Source organism: Haliotis rubra, unplaced genomic scaffold (genome assembly GCF_003918875.1).
Source record: "Haliotis rubra isolate DU_JTF1 unplaced genomic scaffold, ASM391887v1 Scf46, whole genome shotgun sequence".
NCBI lineage: Eukaryota > Metazoa > Mollusca > Gastropoda > Lepetellida > Haliotidae > Haliotis > Haliotis rubra.
Window position 1 is genome coordinate 2,730,452 of NW_025767146.1, and position 20,021 is coordinate 2,750,472.

General features: G+C 40.9%; 2 protein-coding genes across 2 annotated transcripts in view; one reads left to right on the top strand and one right to left on the bottom strand.

Annotated features, from left to right (window-relative positions):
* The first annotated feature begins 144 nt into the window (after positions 1–144).
* LOC124290200 (ankyrin repeat and SOCS box protein 10-like) lies at positions 145–1,716 on the top strand. Its single transcript, XM_046726900.1, is given in 3 exon segments — positions 145–1,284; positions 1,286–1,377; positions 1,379–1,716. Coding segments are annotated over 3 exon segments (993 nt in total). The 5' UTR covers positions 145–588; the 3' UTR covers positions 1,584–1,716.
* A 6,231-nt stretch (positions 1,717–7,947) lies between these two features.
* The window catches only part of LOC124290185 (serine/threonine-protein kinase/endoribonuclease IRE1-like), a 48,878-nt gene continuing 36,804 nt past the window's right edge, over positions 7,948–20,021 (bottom strand). The window contains 5 exon segments of the mRNA XM_046726880.1: positions 7,948–13,178; positions 14,651–14,718; positions 15,292–15,415; positions 15,626–15,750; positions 15,866–16,007. Coding sequence (XP_046582836.1) covers positions 12,762–13,178; positions 14,651–14,718; positions 15,292–15,415; positions 15,626–15,750; positions 15,866–16,007 — 876 coding nt within the window. The 3' untranslated portion in view covers positions 7,948–12,761.

The following is a 20,021-nucleotide window of genomic DNA, read 5'->3' on the forward strand; positions in this document are numbered from 1 at the left end:
TCTACATTTCGTTTAATCAGTCGGTTTTGTGAATTTATTGTATGGGTTTAAATTATAATTCATAGATCAACTGACAACCATTACCAGTGTCTTAGTGTGAAACGTTTTATGGATGATAGTAGGCACCGTGACGTTCCATATACTTCCGGGGCTAATATCAACATTTGACAGCTCGGATGTAGCTGAAATATCGTAGCTGGAAAATTGTTCATGGCTGCACCAGATTGAATTTAATTGTGGCGAATTTCTCTGCATCTATCACACAAATCTGGCAACAGGGAGTATCATTCACGCTTAAATGGAGAGACAAAAGTCCAAGCAGAAGACTTGACGGTGAAGGATGGAAGGATGACTCGATGTTGTGGCTGTAGCCTGGGGGACACATGTCATCGGCAAGCTGTTAGTTGTTCGGGGTCATCTCACCACACAAGTACAATAACAGCAGCAAGCGCTACAATACGAACTTACATGTGGTGATTTTCCACAAATGGTGCACCGCTAAAAACTACACCACTGAAATTGTAGAGAGGAGTCGTCGAAAGGTAAACCCAAGTAGTCTGTCCAACAAGAACTGCAACCCATCTATACATGTATTCTACCACAATGTCACAAATCGCAGCCATAGTTGCAAAGGCAACCATTGTTGCAAAAGCTAATGTGCACAAAGAAGTACAGTGCAAATCACCTAACAGCACACAAACAACATTTGAGACTTCAAACCGATATGTCCAGTCATATTTATCATATGATTTGTTTTCTGCAATAGAAGAAGGATGTTTGACATCTGTTCGGAACTTGCTGTTGTCATATCCAGATTTGGATCTGAACTATCATATCAAAGATATTACTCCTCTATCCTTGACTCTCTACAAGCGACATTTTGACATATTTCATCTGTTTATGAGACATCATGAGAAGACAAAAAAAATGGACTTGAACATGAGCAGCAAAGACCACTTAGGTCGTGTTGAACCTCCAGTTGTGACGTCCTGTCGGATGCACTTCCTTGAGGGCGTCGTGACCCTGGTGTCACAGGGTGCAGATATTGATGCTGCAGACAACATGGGCCATACTGCATTGTGGGTAGCATCACGACAACAGATGCCAGATCTTGTACAGTATCTTATTGCTAATGGTGCTAGTGTTAACAAGATGGATAAATATAACTGTACACCCCTTCTTGCTGCATTTATGTACAGAGTGAGTTCAATAATACTCAAGACCCTGATTGTGCATGGCAGTAGTCTTGGTGGTGTAGGGCCCTACTGTCCTGCAGAACAGTCCCCCCTTGTTCTGGGCTGCCAAGCATGGGAATGTGGAAATAATCAAACTCGTGTTAATGGCTGGGGTATCACCTCCACAGATCCGTTCAGTGTATGGCGCTTCAAAACAGTGACATTGATGAAGATATTGTTGAACTCTTGGATACAGAATCCAAAACACCCCACTCCCTCCGTCATCAATGCAAATGTGTTCTTCGATCTCACATTATTAAACAATCTGATGGCAAGAACTTCTTGCAGAGTGTCGACAGTCTCCCACTGCCATCAAGTCTCAAACACTACCTGCTCCTCAACAGATGATGCACTGATACTTGGGAATCCACCTGTGCTATATGCTGTTGCATACCTGGAGATCCACCTGTGCTATATGCTGTTGCATACTTGGAGATCCACCTGTGCCACCTGTGTTGCAGACCTGGAGATCCACCTGTGCCAGATTCTATCGTCACCCAGTGCACAACTCTAACATAAATGTCAAAAAATGGAAAATTATTTTGTATAATCATAATCATTCATATTTTATAATCAAATATGTGATGTTAGCAAAGTTTGCTTAAGTGATGTAATGGCTGTGAGTGACTGTGAACACTTTGTGCTAGTGCTGTAGTGGCCTCCATTTATTGGTGGAACGGAAATCTTTGCACATCTCAATCATCTGTCAATGGCCATCATTACCATATCTGTTGTCATGACTACAAGCTGAATATTTTCAGATCTTTTCTTTCTTCATGTACTTAATATGCTCAACCACATGATACAAGAATTCATCTTTTATAGGCATTTAGAATTTATTTATGTGAAATATTAGCTTTGAAATGTCATGCGATTATTGAAACTCTTTTAAAGTGTATATGTCAAAGAGATTGTTTTCTATATTTTGTAGGTAATTGGTTATATTTGTACAATGTTAAATTGGGCTTCATGTTTAGTGTATCATTCAAACCTTTTGTCACAGAGGAAATTAACCTCAATGTTTGTGCAAATGGTTGTGTAATGCCTGTTCGTGATCTGGGAGATTTGTTGGTGTTTGAGTGTATGTGACAGTTCATCATTGTTGATGTTGTGCATGTTGTGTTCAGTCGCTCCGATGTCAACAGTCTCTCCATATCTTCCTGTCAGCACAAGTTAAATACGTTTGTGTTGATTCACACTTAGTGTGTTCACATGATCTGAAAGAGACATATTTCCACCATTAGTAACCCAGGTCCTGGCTCTTCCAGTTTACTTTCAGACAGGCCCATTCCTTTCCAGTGTTCAAAATTGGGGATATCCTACGTCCTTAAAAGTCTTCTCATGTCTAAAGACCCTCAAAATCTGTAACTTTAAGTATGTTAAGTTTTTACGTTCGGATAAGGACCCCATGACTTTCCACCTTGATTTCAAACACTACTTTCTTATCTGTGTTGGGCATGTACAGAACATGTCACTATATCAGGGGTGTTCAGCTGTAACATAGATAAGTGGAGTGAGTTGTCAGAGTGGGTGATAAACTGTGTGTTGTATGAGAGCTTCCTTCTTTATGTTGTAAAACTGTTCACTACCTGAACTACAAGGATGCTAATCTAAGACATTTTCTGAGGATCTCAACCTGTTTTTGTTTTAAATTTTCAAAACAATGGCTGCCAAGCTAGAACTATATCCAGAGGCCATATACTGATATGGTCTCTGCTATATCCAAACATGGTCAAAGTGGCTGAATGCTAGCTGTCATCGTCTGCCAGACGACCATTGTGTGTGGCATGTGTCTGGCGTTTCTCTTCATGTGAAGTCTCTGTTGGTATGATATTCCTGTTACCTATATTGACTTGTAGCAGAGGTTAAGGTTGATTTGAATGCTGAGGTTATTGATCATCTGGAGAAATGGCAGGATTGTGAAATATAGGGGACCTTTGTTGTTCATGACCGAGTGTAAAAGATATTTTAGGGACCATTGATCCAGGTTCTCTCTCAGCACTGCTTACAGATCTTGTTTTAGGGGCTTCCTCTTGCTATTGACTTTCAACCATCTGTGACATGGCAGCCATGAACATCTGCGACTTTGCATCTGTGATGATGGGTGAGGGAGTTATCACTGATGTTCCCATCTCTGTACACTCGGACCAGGGTGTATGCCTACCTGCCTGTTGAGGCTGTCTGGTCCTTTGATCATCGTTTAAATGTGATTTCCTTTTGTGTGTGAACCTTGGCAGCTGATTAGCGGTGAGAACATGATCTTACCTTCAAGATCATCACTGAGAATCTGTAACCTGCTATTGCTCTGACATACCTTCAGTGTACACCAGCATCTCGACTGAGACAGACTTCAGAACTGGTCATGATGTCAGCAAGGCTGGTATCGTCTATCATCTCATCAACAGGTCTTCCCAAATGTGGTGATTGACTCCTCAAGTTCCACTCATCTTGGTTGTACAATGTGTACAATTATATGTCACATTAGCAGTCCTTTGTGGGAATCTGGATTGTGCCAGATGATGAATGTTTGTTTTACTATCCATTGCAGACATTGTACAAGGCTTTTGTTATAGAGTACGACGTTGTTCACCAATATTTCACGAAATGTTGATTAACATGTATGGAAATAGTTTCCTTCTTTTGCCACTGAGGATGTTACAAAGTTGTGCAAGACTGTCTTTAGTTGCATTTTAGAAGTTGGGACATACAAAATTGAACAAACTTTATGAATAGCAACTTGTTTTATTTTGTAAGTGCAATGTTTTGACACATATTCTTGTACTATGTCAAGCACTCACGAAATAAAAGAAGTTCTTATCCATAGAGTATTCAGTATTGTGCGAAACTTGATCCCCAGTGACAGCCATGAGCCTGTTTGTTGGTCGATTGGTGTACTGTGTGTATTGATGTGTGTATTGATGTGTACTACTGTGTGTGTGCTGGTTCCTGCTGCTCCAGCTGATGCAAGGTCATCTCATATTGTCCAGGGGAGGAAAGGTCAAGGTCAGCTTGTATTGTTACTGAATAACAACAAAATCTGCTGCATTGTTTGCTTGTAAGTTTGGATTTAGTTCATACGTCATATTAATAGCTCACCGGGAAAACATAAACAATATCATATACTACTCAACATTTGAGAAAAACACTAGGTTATTTCATATTGTTATGTAACTGGAAGACAGCGTCTAGTCTACTTGAATTGTGTGCTTACTTTTGTTATATTTAAAAGAAGCTGAACTCACTCACCAATCAGCCAACCACTGTCATTCAGATCCCAGACTCATTCACTTTGTGAGTTTTATACATCAACTTCATAGAAAACCAACCCTGAAGTTACTTGAAAATTAGTTCAGTCTGTTAGTCCACAAACCTCTGGGGAAAGCACACAGATCAGGAGTATACAGTTATTTGCTGTTTGAGACTCAAATAATCAGGTTTTGATCGTATCACAAAACATGTAATGAGGACACAAGACGTTGTGGTTTCGTCATTCCATGACTGAGATGTCTTGTAGTGCCGCTGATCAAGACCCTCACTCTTCCATGTTTTTCTTGCCACAAGGGCCGAAGTATTGAAATCTCATCTTCTACTTTTGCAATATTTCTATAAAAGATTATTTCTATTTTTTAGATTTATCTTATCTTTGTTACTATGTTTTACCTAAAGTTGTGAATCTCTGTGTGTACTTGTCAGTGTCGGCATCATGCTCATAGTTTACTTCCTGTAGCGACATGGCGTAGATATTGCCAGTGTAATGTGTAACAGAATTTATTCAACTTATTCCTCGTGTGCTGAAAGATGAAATGAAGATGAAAGATGAAGTGATGAGAATAGATTGGCTGTTGATAGTGTACTACCAGCATAAAATGTTCTTTCCTTCAAACATATTTGTACAATGGTTTAGAGTTACATTGAGATTGGCTCTAAGTACCACTAGGAATCTTTTCATGTTAACATGTTGGACAGTCAAAAACAGATTGTACTGTTGAATTACAAACCTCTGTGTTCATGATCTGTATTTGTTGTTGCAAACTATGGAAATGTTGACTGGTAGTACAGGGTACAGGCGTGCTTCTTCCTAACTGGACATCCTAGCTGCATGGCTGTTGTTGGAACGTATTTCGCTGCAGGTGCTTGTATTGTCAGTTGTAACCATGGCAACGTGTGTAATCTGAGGTTCGTGTGAGGGATGTATCCCATGGTCTCCATCAACACAGGGTTTTGTGAGGTAGTCTATGTGCATGGTTTCCAGACGAACATTAATCTGATTCCTCCAACCCTAATCTGTTTTTCTCGATCTTTAAAATGTCAATCCTGGTAATCTGTATTTTATGCCGCCAAAATAAAAATGTTGCTCTTCAGAATAAATTTACCAGCCATTATCTTTTATTTGAAAAAAGGATTTTATTGATATACATGTAATGCAAATGACTATTTCCACCCCAAAATGTTTTTAAAAACACATCTTCAACTTGCCCTATTTTTAGCTGGTTTGGCACAATGGACATGGTCTACATGAACTGAAACTTGCAGGAAATTAATTAGAATTTGTTCTTTGGGAAAGTCTCTTTTATCTTGTCACCTGTTTACCAGCAGTCACTGAAAGGTGGATGTGTCGCATCATGAGCTGACCAGGTAGAGAATATATTCTTACCTTGATACTGATGTGTAGAGGTGCACCTTGCCAGGTACTTGTAACCATTTCAACACTGTCACATCACACAGCTATTCTAGTCGTATTAACTTTCCTCAAAATATTTTTACAAATAATGATCTGGAGGCTTTTGAGTAGTCTCCTCTTGATTGCCTCTCTTGGGTGCACTCGGTTGACTCCCCACAACTGTTTTGGCAAGTAGTGAAAGCGCATGGATCCACTGTAAACTACTGTGTCCCACTGCTTAGTGTGGGTAGAACATGACGGCTCTTTTTGAAGACGTTATGTCCTTAACAGAAACAAGGTTTACAATTTTCATATAGCAGACAAACAAAAATGGAGACAATTTGAAAAGTACAACAATGTTCACAAGTGTTCCAAGGTTGTGTCATGTGACAGTCATGTGTATGAAGGTGTTCCAGTATGGATTCAAGCCATTGTGGGATGTGACCGAACCGAGTCGAGTGTATGTCTGCGTGGCATGTGTGTGACATGTGTTTCTCTGTGTGACTTGTACTCCAGTTACCCTTGTATGGGCTGACAAATAACATGCTTCACTTGTTGACAAATATTTCCTAAATAAACTTGCTTTTTATTTAATGAAGTCCGTATTTGATTCTTGGTCTGATTTTTCTGCAGCACCTCAGGACTTCCATGCCCAGCAGTTGAGTGACTCTATGTACACCAAGACCTAGGAAGGTCCTCACAGCCATGTGCTGCTGTTATACGTCTGGATGCCGTCTGCTCACTAGAATGCTGGGATAGCCCAGTGTTACAGTGTTAGCTCTTCTCGGTAACTATCCAGGCGGTGTTACCCATGTGTACAATGAGTAATGCAAATTTATTCACGATGTTGATCACTGCATTGTCTGGTTCAGATTCAATTATTTACAGACTGATGTCATATAGCTGGAATATTGCTGAGTGTGGCTTTAACAACAAACATTAAAGAGAAATGTTTGGGGGGGGTTTGTTGCTTAAAAAACAAATTTTGCAAATCGTTAGACACTAACTGGAATAGTGTTATTTGTAAGACTATTCGGTGCCTTTGAATAGTCTCATTTGTTAAAACATGATATTCACAGATGTGAAAATGGAGAGAGAGAGCCAACATTCAGGTGGTGATACAGCACTAGAAAGTACAACAGCATGCAGACCTGATCTTGGCATCCATAGTTACTTTATCAAAATGAAATAAAACTAAACAGAAAAGAATTTTTAAGTGTGACAGTGACGATACCAGTACTTTGAACAGGTGATCAGTCCTTTGTACCAGTATCACTTCCTAAGGTCGCATCAGATGCACTTTCTAATCAACCAGTCAGTGTTGGCATCTAAATTCTCGGTATGAGTGAACTGGTATATTTCAGACTGGTATATTTGATTCAGAATAAACAAAGACAGGAAGCCTATGACATTGTGCAGAGATGCCAACCCATACGATTTTATCGTATTCATTACAAAAAAACAACACAAATTAAGCGACGATAGCAGTAAAAATATACAAATTTTAAAACAATAGATTAAATTAAATTATCAAAGAGCATACACACCATACACAATATATTTCAACCACATTTTATTCTGTATCAAGCTATATGTGGATACTTAGTACTGATTTAGGTGAGTACACTGTTATTAACAAGCTCTTGGAATATCTATATATTTTTATTAAATGAAACCCTTTGGAAAAGTTAATACTAATTTTTGCATCACGTTTTGGCAAAATACCAATTGGACTAAATTAGGGTTGGCATCTCTGCATTGTGGATGTGGAGTACAAGTGAATGCATCTTCACTAAACTGTGGCCATTGTTGAAGGTCTTGCAATAATGTATGTCTGGGAAACTGTATACCAAATACTTTTCTTACCATAAAGGTGATGTTGTTTCCAGAAGATTATATTGAGATCATACTGCTGTCATACAATGTTATCCAGTTAACACTCACTTATTTGATGACAATTTATTTCAGAGTTATTTCAGCTTGCACTGTGAATTTACTTGGTGTTTCTGGAGACAAGTCAGTCTGTTTTTCAGTCAGTAACAACAACAAACATATTTACAAATCATTTTATTCAAAAGTCCATCATAATACATACATACAGTCCTTTTGACTAAAAATAAATATGTACAACACATCACATGAATCATACAAATAGGCAAGATTATAATATATATAAATATTAATAAATATATTAGTCTTTTTAGATCCTCAAAGATACAATTTATGTGAAGTGATATTAGAGTTTGGGTTTCCTGTAACTGAAGTTTCAGAATAAATAACAGACCTGATCTGAGACAGGCAGGTTTGTCAGAGACATCCCATGTTGCCATGGTTTCAAAAGAACTACAAAATTAACAAATAGTCATAAAAAACACTGAGGCAATAAAATTATAAAATCATAGATTATAAAACACATTTACCAGCTATTGAGAACTCCCCGCCAAGCTCCACATCACTGTGGGCCACCCAGTTAACAAAATTATCTAGACATCCTTACCACTACACATAGCCCATAAACTTCAAATACTCAAGTTTGATGGATGCTGGAACTACAAGAGACATGATTTATACTTTAAAGCTTATTAAGACTGGTGACAGCCATGAGGGCAGGTATGGAACAAGGAAACACAATGAGGGAGAAGTTTGTATACCAACCTACTTTCATAGGTGGGTTTTTCCATGATTAAGTCATGCAAATTTGCACATGGCTGACTGGGCCACTCACCACCAAATTCTTGTTATTTAAGTTGTGGTTGTATCGCTTCAATTTCTGTCAGATAAATTAACAAGATCAGCCAAATGTCCTCTGCTGAGGTTTTGGTCTCTGAAAGTTGTTATCGGTTGTCGAGTGTTTTTGTGCATGTATTGTTTTAAGTACATATGTTGGACAAAATGTGAGCAATGGTTCCCATCAGATGCTGGGGCACCAGCTGGAATGACAGTCTGTCCAGTAAACTGAAGTACAACAAACGTCTAGTAACATCAACTTACAAAATCTACATCAGTAACAATATAACAGTGGAATGCTTTGAGTAGGAGCAGTGCTGACCAACACCCGAGTCCAACATGAGGAGGCTACTGCCTTCTATCTTACATCCACCAACACATGCCTTGCCGCAACTTACACACAGGCTATATCAGAAGCCAAGTCAATTCAAAAATAAATTTTCTTGCAAGAAACTTACCTACAATCTAACTAAGAAACCCAGCAAATAACCTTTTCTCAACTCACACCAAAATGATGAGCTGACAATGTTGGGAAGCACTGTTTGTCTTGTGTGAACCCAATACAGTATCTGAGCATGGCTTCGTCAGTGTGAATAAAATCCCAACACAGTTGAAGGTATGACGATGATCCATAACTTCACAGATAAAAGTATGATCATGACAATGATCTATAAACTTACAGATAAAGATGTGTAATGATCAATTAATTCACAGTTGAAGGAGGGTGATAATGGCCCATAACATCACAGTGGAAGGTATGTAATACAATACATATTGCCTTAAGCCTTATTGCAAGATGTCAGAGCATGTCATTGCTGTTACATTAACTGATGACCATGTGGGTGTGAAACAAGTGGCTTCCATCTCTGAATCAGAGGTATATCATCAAATTTGAAACCATTGACTGACAAATTAGTTTTGAAATCCTCCATACATAAGTGAAAACAATAGTGTAGATACAACTAATGCTATCTAAACTTGCAATTCCCAAATTGTACAAACTGAAACAATAACTGAAATATCTGAGGATATTATACACACAAAAATTGCAGATATTAATATGTTAACATTTGTGAACTATCACAGCTTTTGATATAGGTAAATTAAAAAAACAACATTTTCCTCAAAACAAAAGCCAAGACTAATGATGGGCACTGTGATGCAGGTTCGAATGTGTGGGACATAGATCATCAAGAAACAGTCATGTGATAACATGCAAGACAATACGTACAGTGGAAAGTCCAATGAACAATGAAAGAAGTGGTGCAAAGTGATACGCTGTACACCAGATCAACTCAACCCACATCGACCATGTTATTAACATACTCATCCAGTGATGCCACATAAAACTAAACTCACTCACTCACTCCACATAGTGATCAACTGATATAATAACTGAATGCTTTATTAACTAAGAATATAAAAATAGAATGGGAATTTCCAACAATAGTATTCCCCAAGCCTGAGCCAACAGGTGCCTCTGTTGTTGTTTTTTAAATCTCCCAATGTTATTGCAGCTAACACAGTTAGACATGATGAACCTGCTTTTGTCTCTTTGTTATTAATATAATATTGTAGAGTTTATTTGAGGTCAGCAGTTGTTCATATGGACCCAACAAAACGCGACATCAGCCTTGCATCATATTTCATAGCAGTCAACAGAAGCAAGGGCTTGTCATGTTTAAGTCATTTAATGGAGTCCAGAGTACATCATCCAAATTCTCCATGTTTGGAATGAGGGTAGTCACATTCAAGTGAAATCATGAAATCTTCCAGTTTTTTAACTTAATATTTGCTGTTTCAGGACACATATTCAACAAAATAACTCCACCTATATGATACATGACCAATGAGATTGTTCATACTAAAACCACTGCGTCTACTTAAGCAACTCCCCCCCATCACAAGATATTTTATGCATGACAATAAAATCAAACCTCTTTCATCATGCATTTGTATTGAATTTCAGATTGAGTTATCATACAGTTTGTTCTTTATTAAACACAAACTGGGAAAACAGTTGTAATATGGATATGATGGAATATATGAGGCAGTAGTTATGTATCATGTCATGGCTCTAACGTACCCAAGGTAACAATGTTTTATAACAGAAAGACACAGAGTTGTGAAGCTCACCTCAAATATTAAGAAATACTGGCAGCCAGTTTTAAGATCAGGTCAGAGGTCTGAGAGCAATGTTTCAAGACACAATAGCTGTGATCACTAAGTATCAGAAAGGGGTGAAAATAAACCAAGTATGCCAAAGTGGTATTCCATGTTATTCCGCATTCCACAAATTTACTCCGTTTCAAATGTCCTAATGACACTAATATAAATGACTAGTAATGGGTAAAAAAACCCATTTCAATATGGCCATGTTTACATCAGATCAGAATTCTTTGGCCTACTCTTACAGAAACCATAACAGCAATCATTCTTACTCCTTACACCCTGTATTTTCAGGAGAGTTGTAGAAAATGTTGAAGTTAACTATGAACAATAGACAGACAATAGACAACATGCCACGACATAAGCTCACTTGACTTTCAAACAAGTGAGAAAGGAATTGGTTTACAGATTCCAGAAACCGTAACCATGTGAAAAATTGACATAATAATCCAAAAGGCACAGTATTCTTCCATTACACACATACATGAAAAGTCTAAGTACCATTGCATTTATCTTATATATCTTTTAGGCTTTCCATCTTACACCGGTGGTTTTCACTAAATAGAAATAACTGTTACAGAGAGACCTTGGTCCACAGTCTGTTTCGGTGTTGACACTGCAGAGGGTTCCCACTGTGTAACTGAGGCAAGGTTTTTGTATAAACCTTTATTTAATAACTGACACACAGAAAATAAATTTGACAAAAGTGGCATGCTAACAACTGGAATCATAAAACAATTAGCAATTTACCCCTTTAAAACAATTTCATAAATTGAGGAAATAAAAGATTTCACCTAACTTCCTGTTCCAGTATTGTGATCCGTGTGGACTGTTTGACAGTAGACGCTGACGGCACAGACACAGGCAGTTTGTTCATCATAGGCAGACGTACAATACAGACATAAGCCTAGGTGCTAACATCTACATTACACTCGGCAACCAATATCTATCAGTATTATGAGATTCTAGTTGTCATCTGTCAGCGTTAGGAGATACTAATTCAATAAATAAACATCAACACATGAAAGATTTCAAATACTATACAACTCATAGAAGTCACAGAATATCACAACACCTGTTCTTTTACTTCTTTGAAGTATCATATAACCATGTTGTGACGTCTGCTTACAGTACAGCATGACGTCTGCTCTTGTAGAGGGGTGTCACGAGCTTGATTACTTCACAGAAAGATGGACATATATCCATACTGTTTCAGAATCACTGGCACAATAAGAAAACTGAAATGATTAGTTAAAAAACACTGCCTGCAGCCAGAGTTTGAGAAACCAGAGTCCTATGTTGGAAACCAAAGACATAGTGGATGTATATTATGGATACATCAGCTAATAAGATCAAGCATTATAAAGCATTTTAAAACCTGAAGAATGAATCCACCATATGTATGAAATTCAACTGGCGAAGAAAATACACCAGAAATCAAGTACTTTCAGTTTTGACTGTAAAATCACAGATAGGTTGAAAACTAGGCATTCCTATAGCACCACATCCACAGGGTCTATGGAGTCTCAATCTTGCGAAAATTTGACCGGAGACATAGAACATGCAGCAGATTGGTGAATTAAAACCACATATTGGTGAATTCGAAAAGGTGGCATATTGGGACATTTTAAATGATACTGCAGGAAAGCATCCATGGTATGTTCTTACAAGTAAAATATTTGTATCATGTTGTGATCCCTCATGACTGAGACTAACCTGGATAAAGTCAGCTCACAGTGCAAGTAGAAACATATGGCTTAAGAAAAGATGCAACTGACTGTTTCACATCAAAACTTGCAGATGAATGAAAAATGAAAGACTGGAGCTCAAGATTAAGAAGACGTAAGAATTGATCAGGCCTGTGAACAGTGCCTCCATACCATGACTGTAATGACATCTATACAAGGATGATATAAAAATACTCTCACATAATTGCACTTTGGTATGTGGTAAATGATGTGGTATGATGCTTAGACTATGTCCCGAGATGGAGCTACTGAAGTCTGTGTGTCTGCCGAGTTGTCGGTCTGTGTCTCCGCTGAGTTGTCTGTCTGTGTGTCCGCCGAGTTGGCTGTCGGTGTGTCCGCCGAGTTGGCTGTCTGTGTGTCTGCCAAGTTGGCTGCCGGTGTGTCTGCTGAGCTGGCTGTCTGTGTGTCTGCCGAGTTGGCTGTCTGTGTGTCTGCAGGATGGCTGGATTCGGAGAGATAACATTTTGAAGAATTGTCGTAGTACTGCTGGAAGATGCGTTCAGCTCGGCAGCACTCTACAGCATGGTAGGCATGGAGCAGGAGCTTGGGGAAGCGGGAGGTGAAGTAGTACACAAACTGGTCCGGCACACTGCCCAGCGATGCCTTCACAGCCTCTGGCAACTCTCGGTAATGGTGTTTCTGGAATTAAGGTAGACATATCGACAAGTGACTCAGTAAATGGTGGTAATGCAGCATTAGTCCAGCTATACTACAGTGGCCTCTGAACAATCTGGCCCTGTACACCACAGAATGACATTAGCAGCAATCCAGCCAACTAACAGACAAATCAAAGAACAGGACCAGACAAATTCAGTCGCCCCTTATGAACAGACCCCTTTGTGGTAATGGACATCGGTTCTAACACAAGCCACAACTGAATGTGAACATTGTTAATGAGAGGTTATCAGTGTCAGAGAAAATTTATCATCAGTTGAGTAGCACTTTTAGTTGAACAATAGTTGTGTCGAACCACTGTCTAAACATGGGTTGTGTAGACCGGTTGTCTGAACATGGGATGTGTAGACCGGTTGTTCAGACAGCTGGTCGACAAAACCCATGTATGGTCTACAAGACCCATGTTCAGACAACCGGTCTACAAAGCCCATGTTAAGACAACCGGTCGTCTACACAACCCAGTTGTCTGAGCATGGTTTGTGTAGACCGGTTGTTTAGACAGCTGGTCTACACAGCCCAGGTTTAGATGACCAGTCTACACAAACCATGTTTAGACAACGGGTCAACACATCCCATGTTCAGACAACTGGTCTACACAACCCATGTTAAGACAACCGGTTGTCTACACAACCCAGTTGTCTGAGCATGGTTTGTGTAGACCGGTTGTTTAGACAGCTGGTATACACAACCCAGGTTTAGATAATGGGTCAACACATTCCATGTTCAGACAACTGGGTTGTGTAGACGTCTGGTTGTCAAAACATGGGTTGTGTAGACTGGTTGTGTGAAAATGAGTTATGTAGACCCACATTCTAAACATGGGATGTGTAGACCCACTGTCTAAACATGATTTGTGTAGACCGGTTGTCTGAACATGATTTGTGTAGACCGGTTGTCTCAACATGATTTGTGTAGACCGGTTGTCTGAACATGATTTGTGTAGACCGGTTGTCTGAACATGATTTGTGTAGACCGGTTGTCTGAACATGATTTGTGTAGACCGGTTGTCTAATCATGATGTTTGTTTGTTGTTTAATGCCACACTCAGCAATATAACAGTAATCTGTAAATAATCGAGTCACCAGACAATCCAGTGATCAATATCATGAGCATCGATTGGCACACCCAATCAGATTAATTGCCTCTTATGACAAGCATAGGTTGCTGAAGACCAATTCTAACATGGATCTTCACAGGTTGACTATACATGGCTTGTGTAGACTTGTCATCTAAACATGGAATGTCTAGACCAGCTGTCTAAACATGGGTCGTGTAGGCCAGTTTTCTAAACAGTGGTTGCATAGACAGGTTGACAAATCTTGTACCCACATTCCAACTTAACTTCATCTGCCTCTTGATGGCTATTTCCAAGTTTATTCATCAGACTGAACCAACAAAATGTGAATCCAAAATGTAAATCAAGCTGAGGATCTTACCTTGTTTCTCATAGCTCGTAGCAAATCTCTCACAGAATGACCTTTGTATGATCGGAACTTCCTTAAATCTGAAATTATTACAGAAATCTTGCTATTGATGTTGACAAAACAAATCAGCAAATAACCTATCGTTGTTTACATTGTTTCTTACTGAACATCTAATCTGCAGCATTACAGTTATAGCTTGCAGGTCTGTAAATATTTATGTATGGACCAGATAATCAAGTGATTCATGTTGTAAACAGCGATCCATGCCTGTTAGGAACCATGTTACGCAATCAAAGAAACCATCTTATCTGACCACACTGTGTATTAGGTACATCTGAACAACAAACTAGGCTGTTCTTGATCAATCCGTATCCGGATTCCACAATGCAGCACAACCTCAGTCAACATCTGCACCTATGCTGGGATCACCAGTCAACATCTGCACCTATGCTGGGATCACCAGTCAACATCTGCACCTATGCTGGGATCACCAGTCAACATCTGCACCTATGCTGGGATCACCAGTCAACATCTGCACCTATGCTGGGATCACCAGTCAACATCTGCACCTATGCTGGGATCACCAGTCAACATCTGCACCTATGCTGGGATCACCAGTCCCATACTGATCCAATGTTACATGAAGTACCCACCATTCTGAAGTTCCTGTGTGATGTTGCGACGCCAATCCCACCTGACGATGACATGTGCATCCTTCTCTAACCTCTGCACAACCTCACTATCCTCCTTCTCTTTCTCAATGCGGTCACTGACGTCCTGCCAGAAAACAATTACAGGGTAAACACGTGGGACCAACAGGGCATGACAACATAACACATCTATACACTGGACATTGTCGGTCTCATCTCTGCAGAACAAAGAAGTTTTCTTCAGTATCCTAAAACCTATAACCCCATGCTTTATACACATCAAATACTTATTGCAGTCGTGAAAACTGAGTAGAGTTTCGTAGACAGAAGAACTCACCTGAAAGAACAGAAGCTGCTTCTCCCTACTCCAGAAGAATGGATGTTTGAGCACAGCTTGAGCGGAGGGACGTTGGTCGGGGTTGTAGGCGACCATACTTGTTATGAGGCTGAGGGATACATGGTCTGAAACAATTACATCATCCATTTTAATGGGCTGGATTTTTGTGCAATAAGCAGCACTTTACTGGCATGAGGTCAACATCAACATCAAGACTCTCAATACATAGCTCTGTGTTACCTTCTGGATCAAGATGCTGAAGAGAGAACTCCCCACTGAGAATGTTGGCCTGTCGTTTCAGGGAGTCGCCAAATGGGTGTTTGCCGTGAGTGCACACATAGTAGAACACACATCCCGCAGAGAAGATGTCCACTGCATAGGTCTACAAAACAGAGTAACCAGGGTGGGAGTTAGTATTGTGTCCACTGAATCCGTATCAGCATAAGTGTTTGACATGGCTGCAAATCTCCTCCATGTTAAGATTAAGGACAAGAATCACCAGCTTGATGCTAAAGTACAACTCTCTTAACTACATCCATAACACAAGTACTGCATGACACAAGTATAGCAAAGTACGACTCTCTTAACTACATCAATAACACAAGTACTGCATAACACAAGTACTGCATGATACAAATATAGCAAAGTAAGTCTCTCTTAACAAGGCTACATTCATAACACAAGTACTGCATGACACAAGTATAGCAAAGTAAGACTCTTAAGGCTACATTCATAACACAAGTACTGCATGACACAAGTATTGCAAAGTAACACTCTCTTAACAAGGTACATCCATAACACAAGTACTGCATGACACAAGTATTGCAAAGTAACACTCTCTTAACAAGGTACATCCATAACACAAGTACTGCATGACACAAGTATAGCAAAGTAAGACTCTTAACAAGGCTTTATTCATAACACAAGTACTGCATAACACATGCATGGCATGACACAAGTATAGCAAAGCAATTTTGGAAAATTTAATATAAATTGTATATTTATATACTTATCCTATCTCACGGTATGCACTTCTCTCTCTTGATTCGACACTGAGTTGAACGATGTAAACTTTTTTCCCTAGGCCTCTCTGGTCCATCCGCCCAAGCACTCCATGCTACCCTCATTATAAGACAGCTTTCTAGCTCTCATGCAAAACATGCGCATGCACCACTAGCTACCCACGTGACTATCTCCGAATCATCATTCTCATTCTTGGAGCGGCGGGAGGCAGATACCCTGTGTCTGGACAGTGCAAACAGCAGGAACTGTGTAGACTGGAAACGACCGTAAATAGCGATGCACAAGGGAGGCCTGTAACGCATGCACACAACTCCTATGCTTGTGCTGAGTTCTCCTGAACTCCCTGGCTTACTAAGAACGTCTCCCAGGGAGATGGGTGCTCCCGAGCGATGTGGTGTTTGTCCGCAACCTCCGAAGAAGGACGGAGCTTAGCGAGAAAGGATGTCACTTCGCCACGATTTTCAAGGTACCCCCGTAAATTAAAGTCAGTTGACAATAATCGGGCCAGACCCTGCTTCGAGAAGACCCCCACGGACACCGACCAGGGGCAGGTGAAAGAGAATCACAACTTGGGAACTCCAAGTTTTAACATTCAGTTCTGGGACAGCATCAAATTGACCCTCACTCCTTTGCATAAGTTTAGTCAAAAGATGTGCCTGGCAACTTTGGTGTCGGAACGCAATGAAATCCACTGGAATTTCGGGAGTGTCACACTTCACTGACATAATTGCTCTGTGGAGTAGAGGACAGTAAGCGTGACCGTATTCCGATGCCTTGGTATGGAAGCCAAGTGAAGTAGTTCTTTAACCCATAACTTGAGAACAATAATTGAGATCCTGTTCAACTTTGTTCCGTATGTAGAAAGAAGCAGTAACGTGCAAGTGGAACTGTCCCTCAACTGAGTTGGTGGGCTGATGTAAGCTGCCGAGGTCCGAACTAGTGTAGTCCCAGGGCATCTGTGACAGACAGGTCTCGCAGTTAATGTGAAGAGAAGACTATATCTGAACGCCAGAAGCAACCTTCCATGAGAGTGGTCAAGGAGCAGTAGCTATGGAAGGCCATCATGGAGGCTAATGCAGGAGTCTCATGAGGATTGGAGGCGCCAACCCTGCAAAGTGGAGGCTCACAGGATCGCACCACGCATTCAGAAAGCCAATGTGGCCCAGGAGACCTCAGTTCTTGAAGCGGCCGACAAGGGTATGAAGAGGCGCTTTCGTAGCCATCAATGATCCTTGGAGGCAGCCAGGTAGAGCCCTAACAGGGCAGAGTGTCAAATCTTCAGTATCATCAGGCCCAAAGATGGACAACGGGGTAATGGTAAACATCCGGTCCGGTTGCCCTGGCAGTTGGTTTTTCACGATGAAGTCCCAGTGGAGACCCAGGAAAAATACTTGCCATGCTTTTTCCGCTCGAACCGCACGCGATTGACAACAAGCGCGTGAAGCTCAGATATACGAGCAGCAGTAGCCATGCTACCAGGAAGAAGAATGTCACTTCACTCGAAGTCCCTGTCTTCTAAAGGTTTGTAGTCTGTAGAATCACATGACAAAGGACAACAGACAGTTCCCAGGCCAGAAGTCTGAACTTCCTGGACTGGTCGGTGAGTTGTAGAAGTGTAGAAAACTCTGTAATTCTGGAAGAGTGTAGATCTTCATACCCATGTTAGTAGCCAAAACCGAGTTGATAGCAGCCAGTTAGCTAGCTAACGTAGTACCCTTGAGTTCCCTAGTAGCACGGAGATGCTGCAGGAGTAGAGGCAGATTGGGAGATGGATTTCCCGAATGCTACAACAGCCTTCAAACTTCTTCCACTATCGTCGCAGAAAGAACGGCTCAAATTACAATGAACTGAAGCGATAGCATCTGTGGCTACTTGACGAGAGTAGCCTTAGCTATGAGTAATCTCTGGAGATGCGCCAAGGTGTAGATTAAGGGTCTGAGGGGACCAGGGGCGTAGTTCCGTGTGAGGGTGAAAAAGCAGGTTGCCCCGGTCGAGAAGCGGTACTGGGTTTGGCTCTGCCAGGCTTCTTAGGTCAACAAACCAACTTCTCGCTGGTAAGGGAGTGCTCGAACAAAAGCAGAAGAATCTTGCTGGTGGTCAACAGCTTCTGTATTACACATGAACACCAGAAATGGGCTTCAGACATTATACCCATGTGGGGATTCGAACCCAGGTCTTCGGCATGACGGGTTCAGGAAGATGAATCAGTTCCTGGTGATTGTCGGCCTGAAGGTACGGGCACAAAAAGTGCTGTAACGGCCGAAGCTGAACTCTGTACGTTAGGGCTTGATCTGACGTCAGAAAGCCTAGTAGCTCCTGCCACTGAGATAGCACTGGAGCAACACATCGCTAGGTCTTCATCCACCTGTCTTGAAGGGCGAACATCATCCCTTGACTGGTGTCAAACAATGGATCGATCAAGTGGGGTCTCTGGATCGATGTTAGTTTCGATTCCACAATGTACAATAGCCACCCTACCTGCCGGAGCCTCATGGTGGTGAACTGCAGTTGGCGAAGAAGTACGAAAGAATCCTGTTGTGCCTGGATGCAATCATCAATGTAGCTTCAAAGGTGAAGGCTAGTGTGGAGGTAAGGAGACCTAGCAACTCTTGTCACTGATGTAGGGATATCTCTCCTGAGATAGGAACGTTTAAACAGCCAAGCTACCATGGCAGCACTGACTGAGTGGTGAATGTAGTAGAGTCAGCGCATAGAGATTGTCAGTCAATCTACAGGATCGTTCACACTGTGCACGGAGTGATGAAGGTCATAAAATCGGTGATCTCAGGAATGTTTGTTCGCCAAATGAAGTATTGGTCCGCCAGATGGAGTGATAAAGTTAGTAGATTCGACGCATGGAGATCGTCGATCTACCGAAACATTCGTTAAGTTGCTGTAATGACGAAGGTAAATAAGCCCGGCAACGCTAGGGAAGGTTCGTCTGGGAGACGAAGGCAGTAAAATAGGTGCCTGGAGACCATGCGAGCAGAACTGCAGTGACCTCTGAACTGAGGGCTTGGGTTAAAGTTGAAAGCCGAGTAACTCTCGGTGAACTGTCTCGGCTGACTGACGAATCCCGACATAATCGGGAACGGCACTGTTCATCGTCACTGGCAATAAAAGGCTTGGATAGTTATCCGCTTGTAGGACCTAGACAAATCAGTCAGCGTACTTCATAGGGACTCTAAATATCATAATTCTCCGGTAAACAAGGGGAAGTCTGCCATTTGCAAATGGTACCCACAATGCAACAGTGAAAAAAATCCGGACAACACGGTCTTCGGTTAACTGGGCGAGGCACAACTCCATAACATCCTGGCAAAGGCATGACAGCTACCTGACAAGACATCAGTACTGGTACCATGCGCAGAAA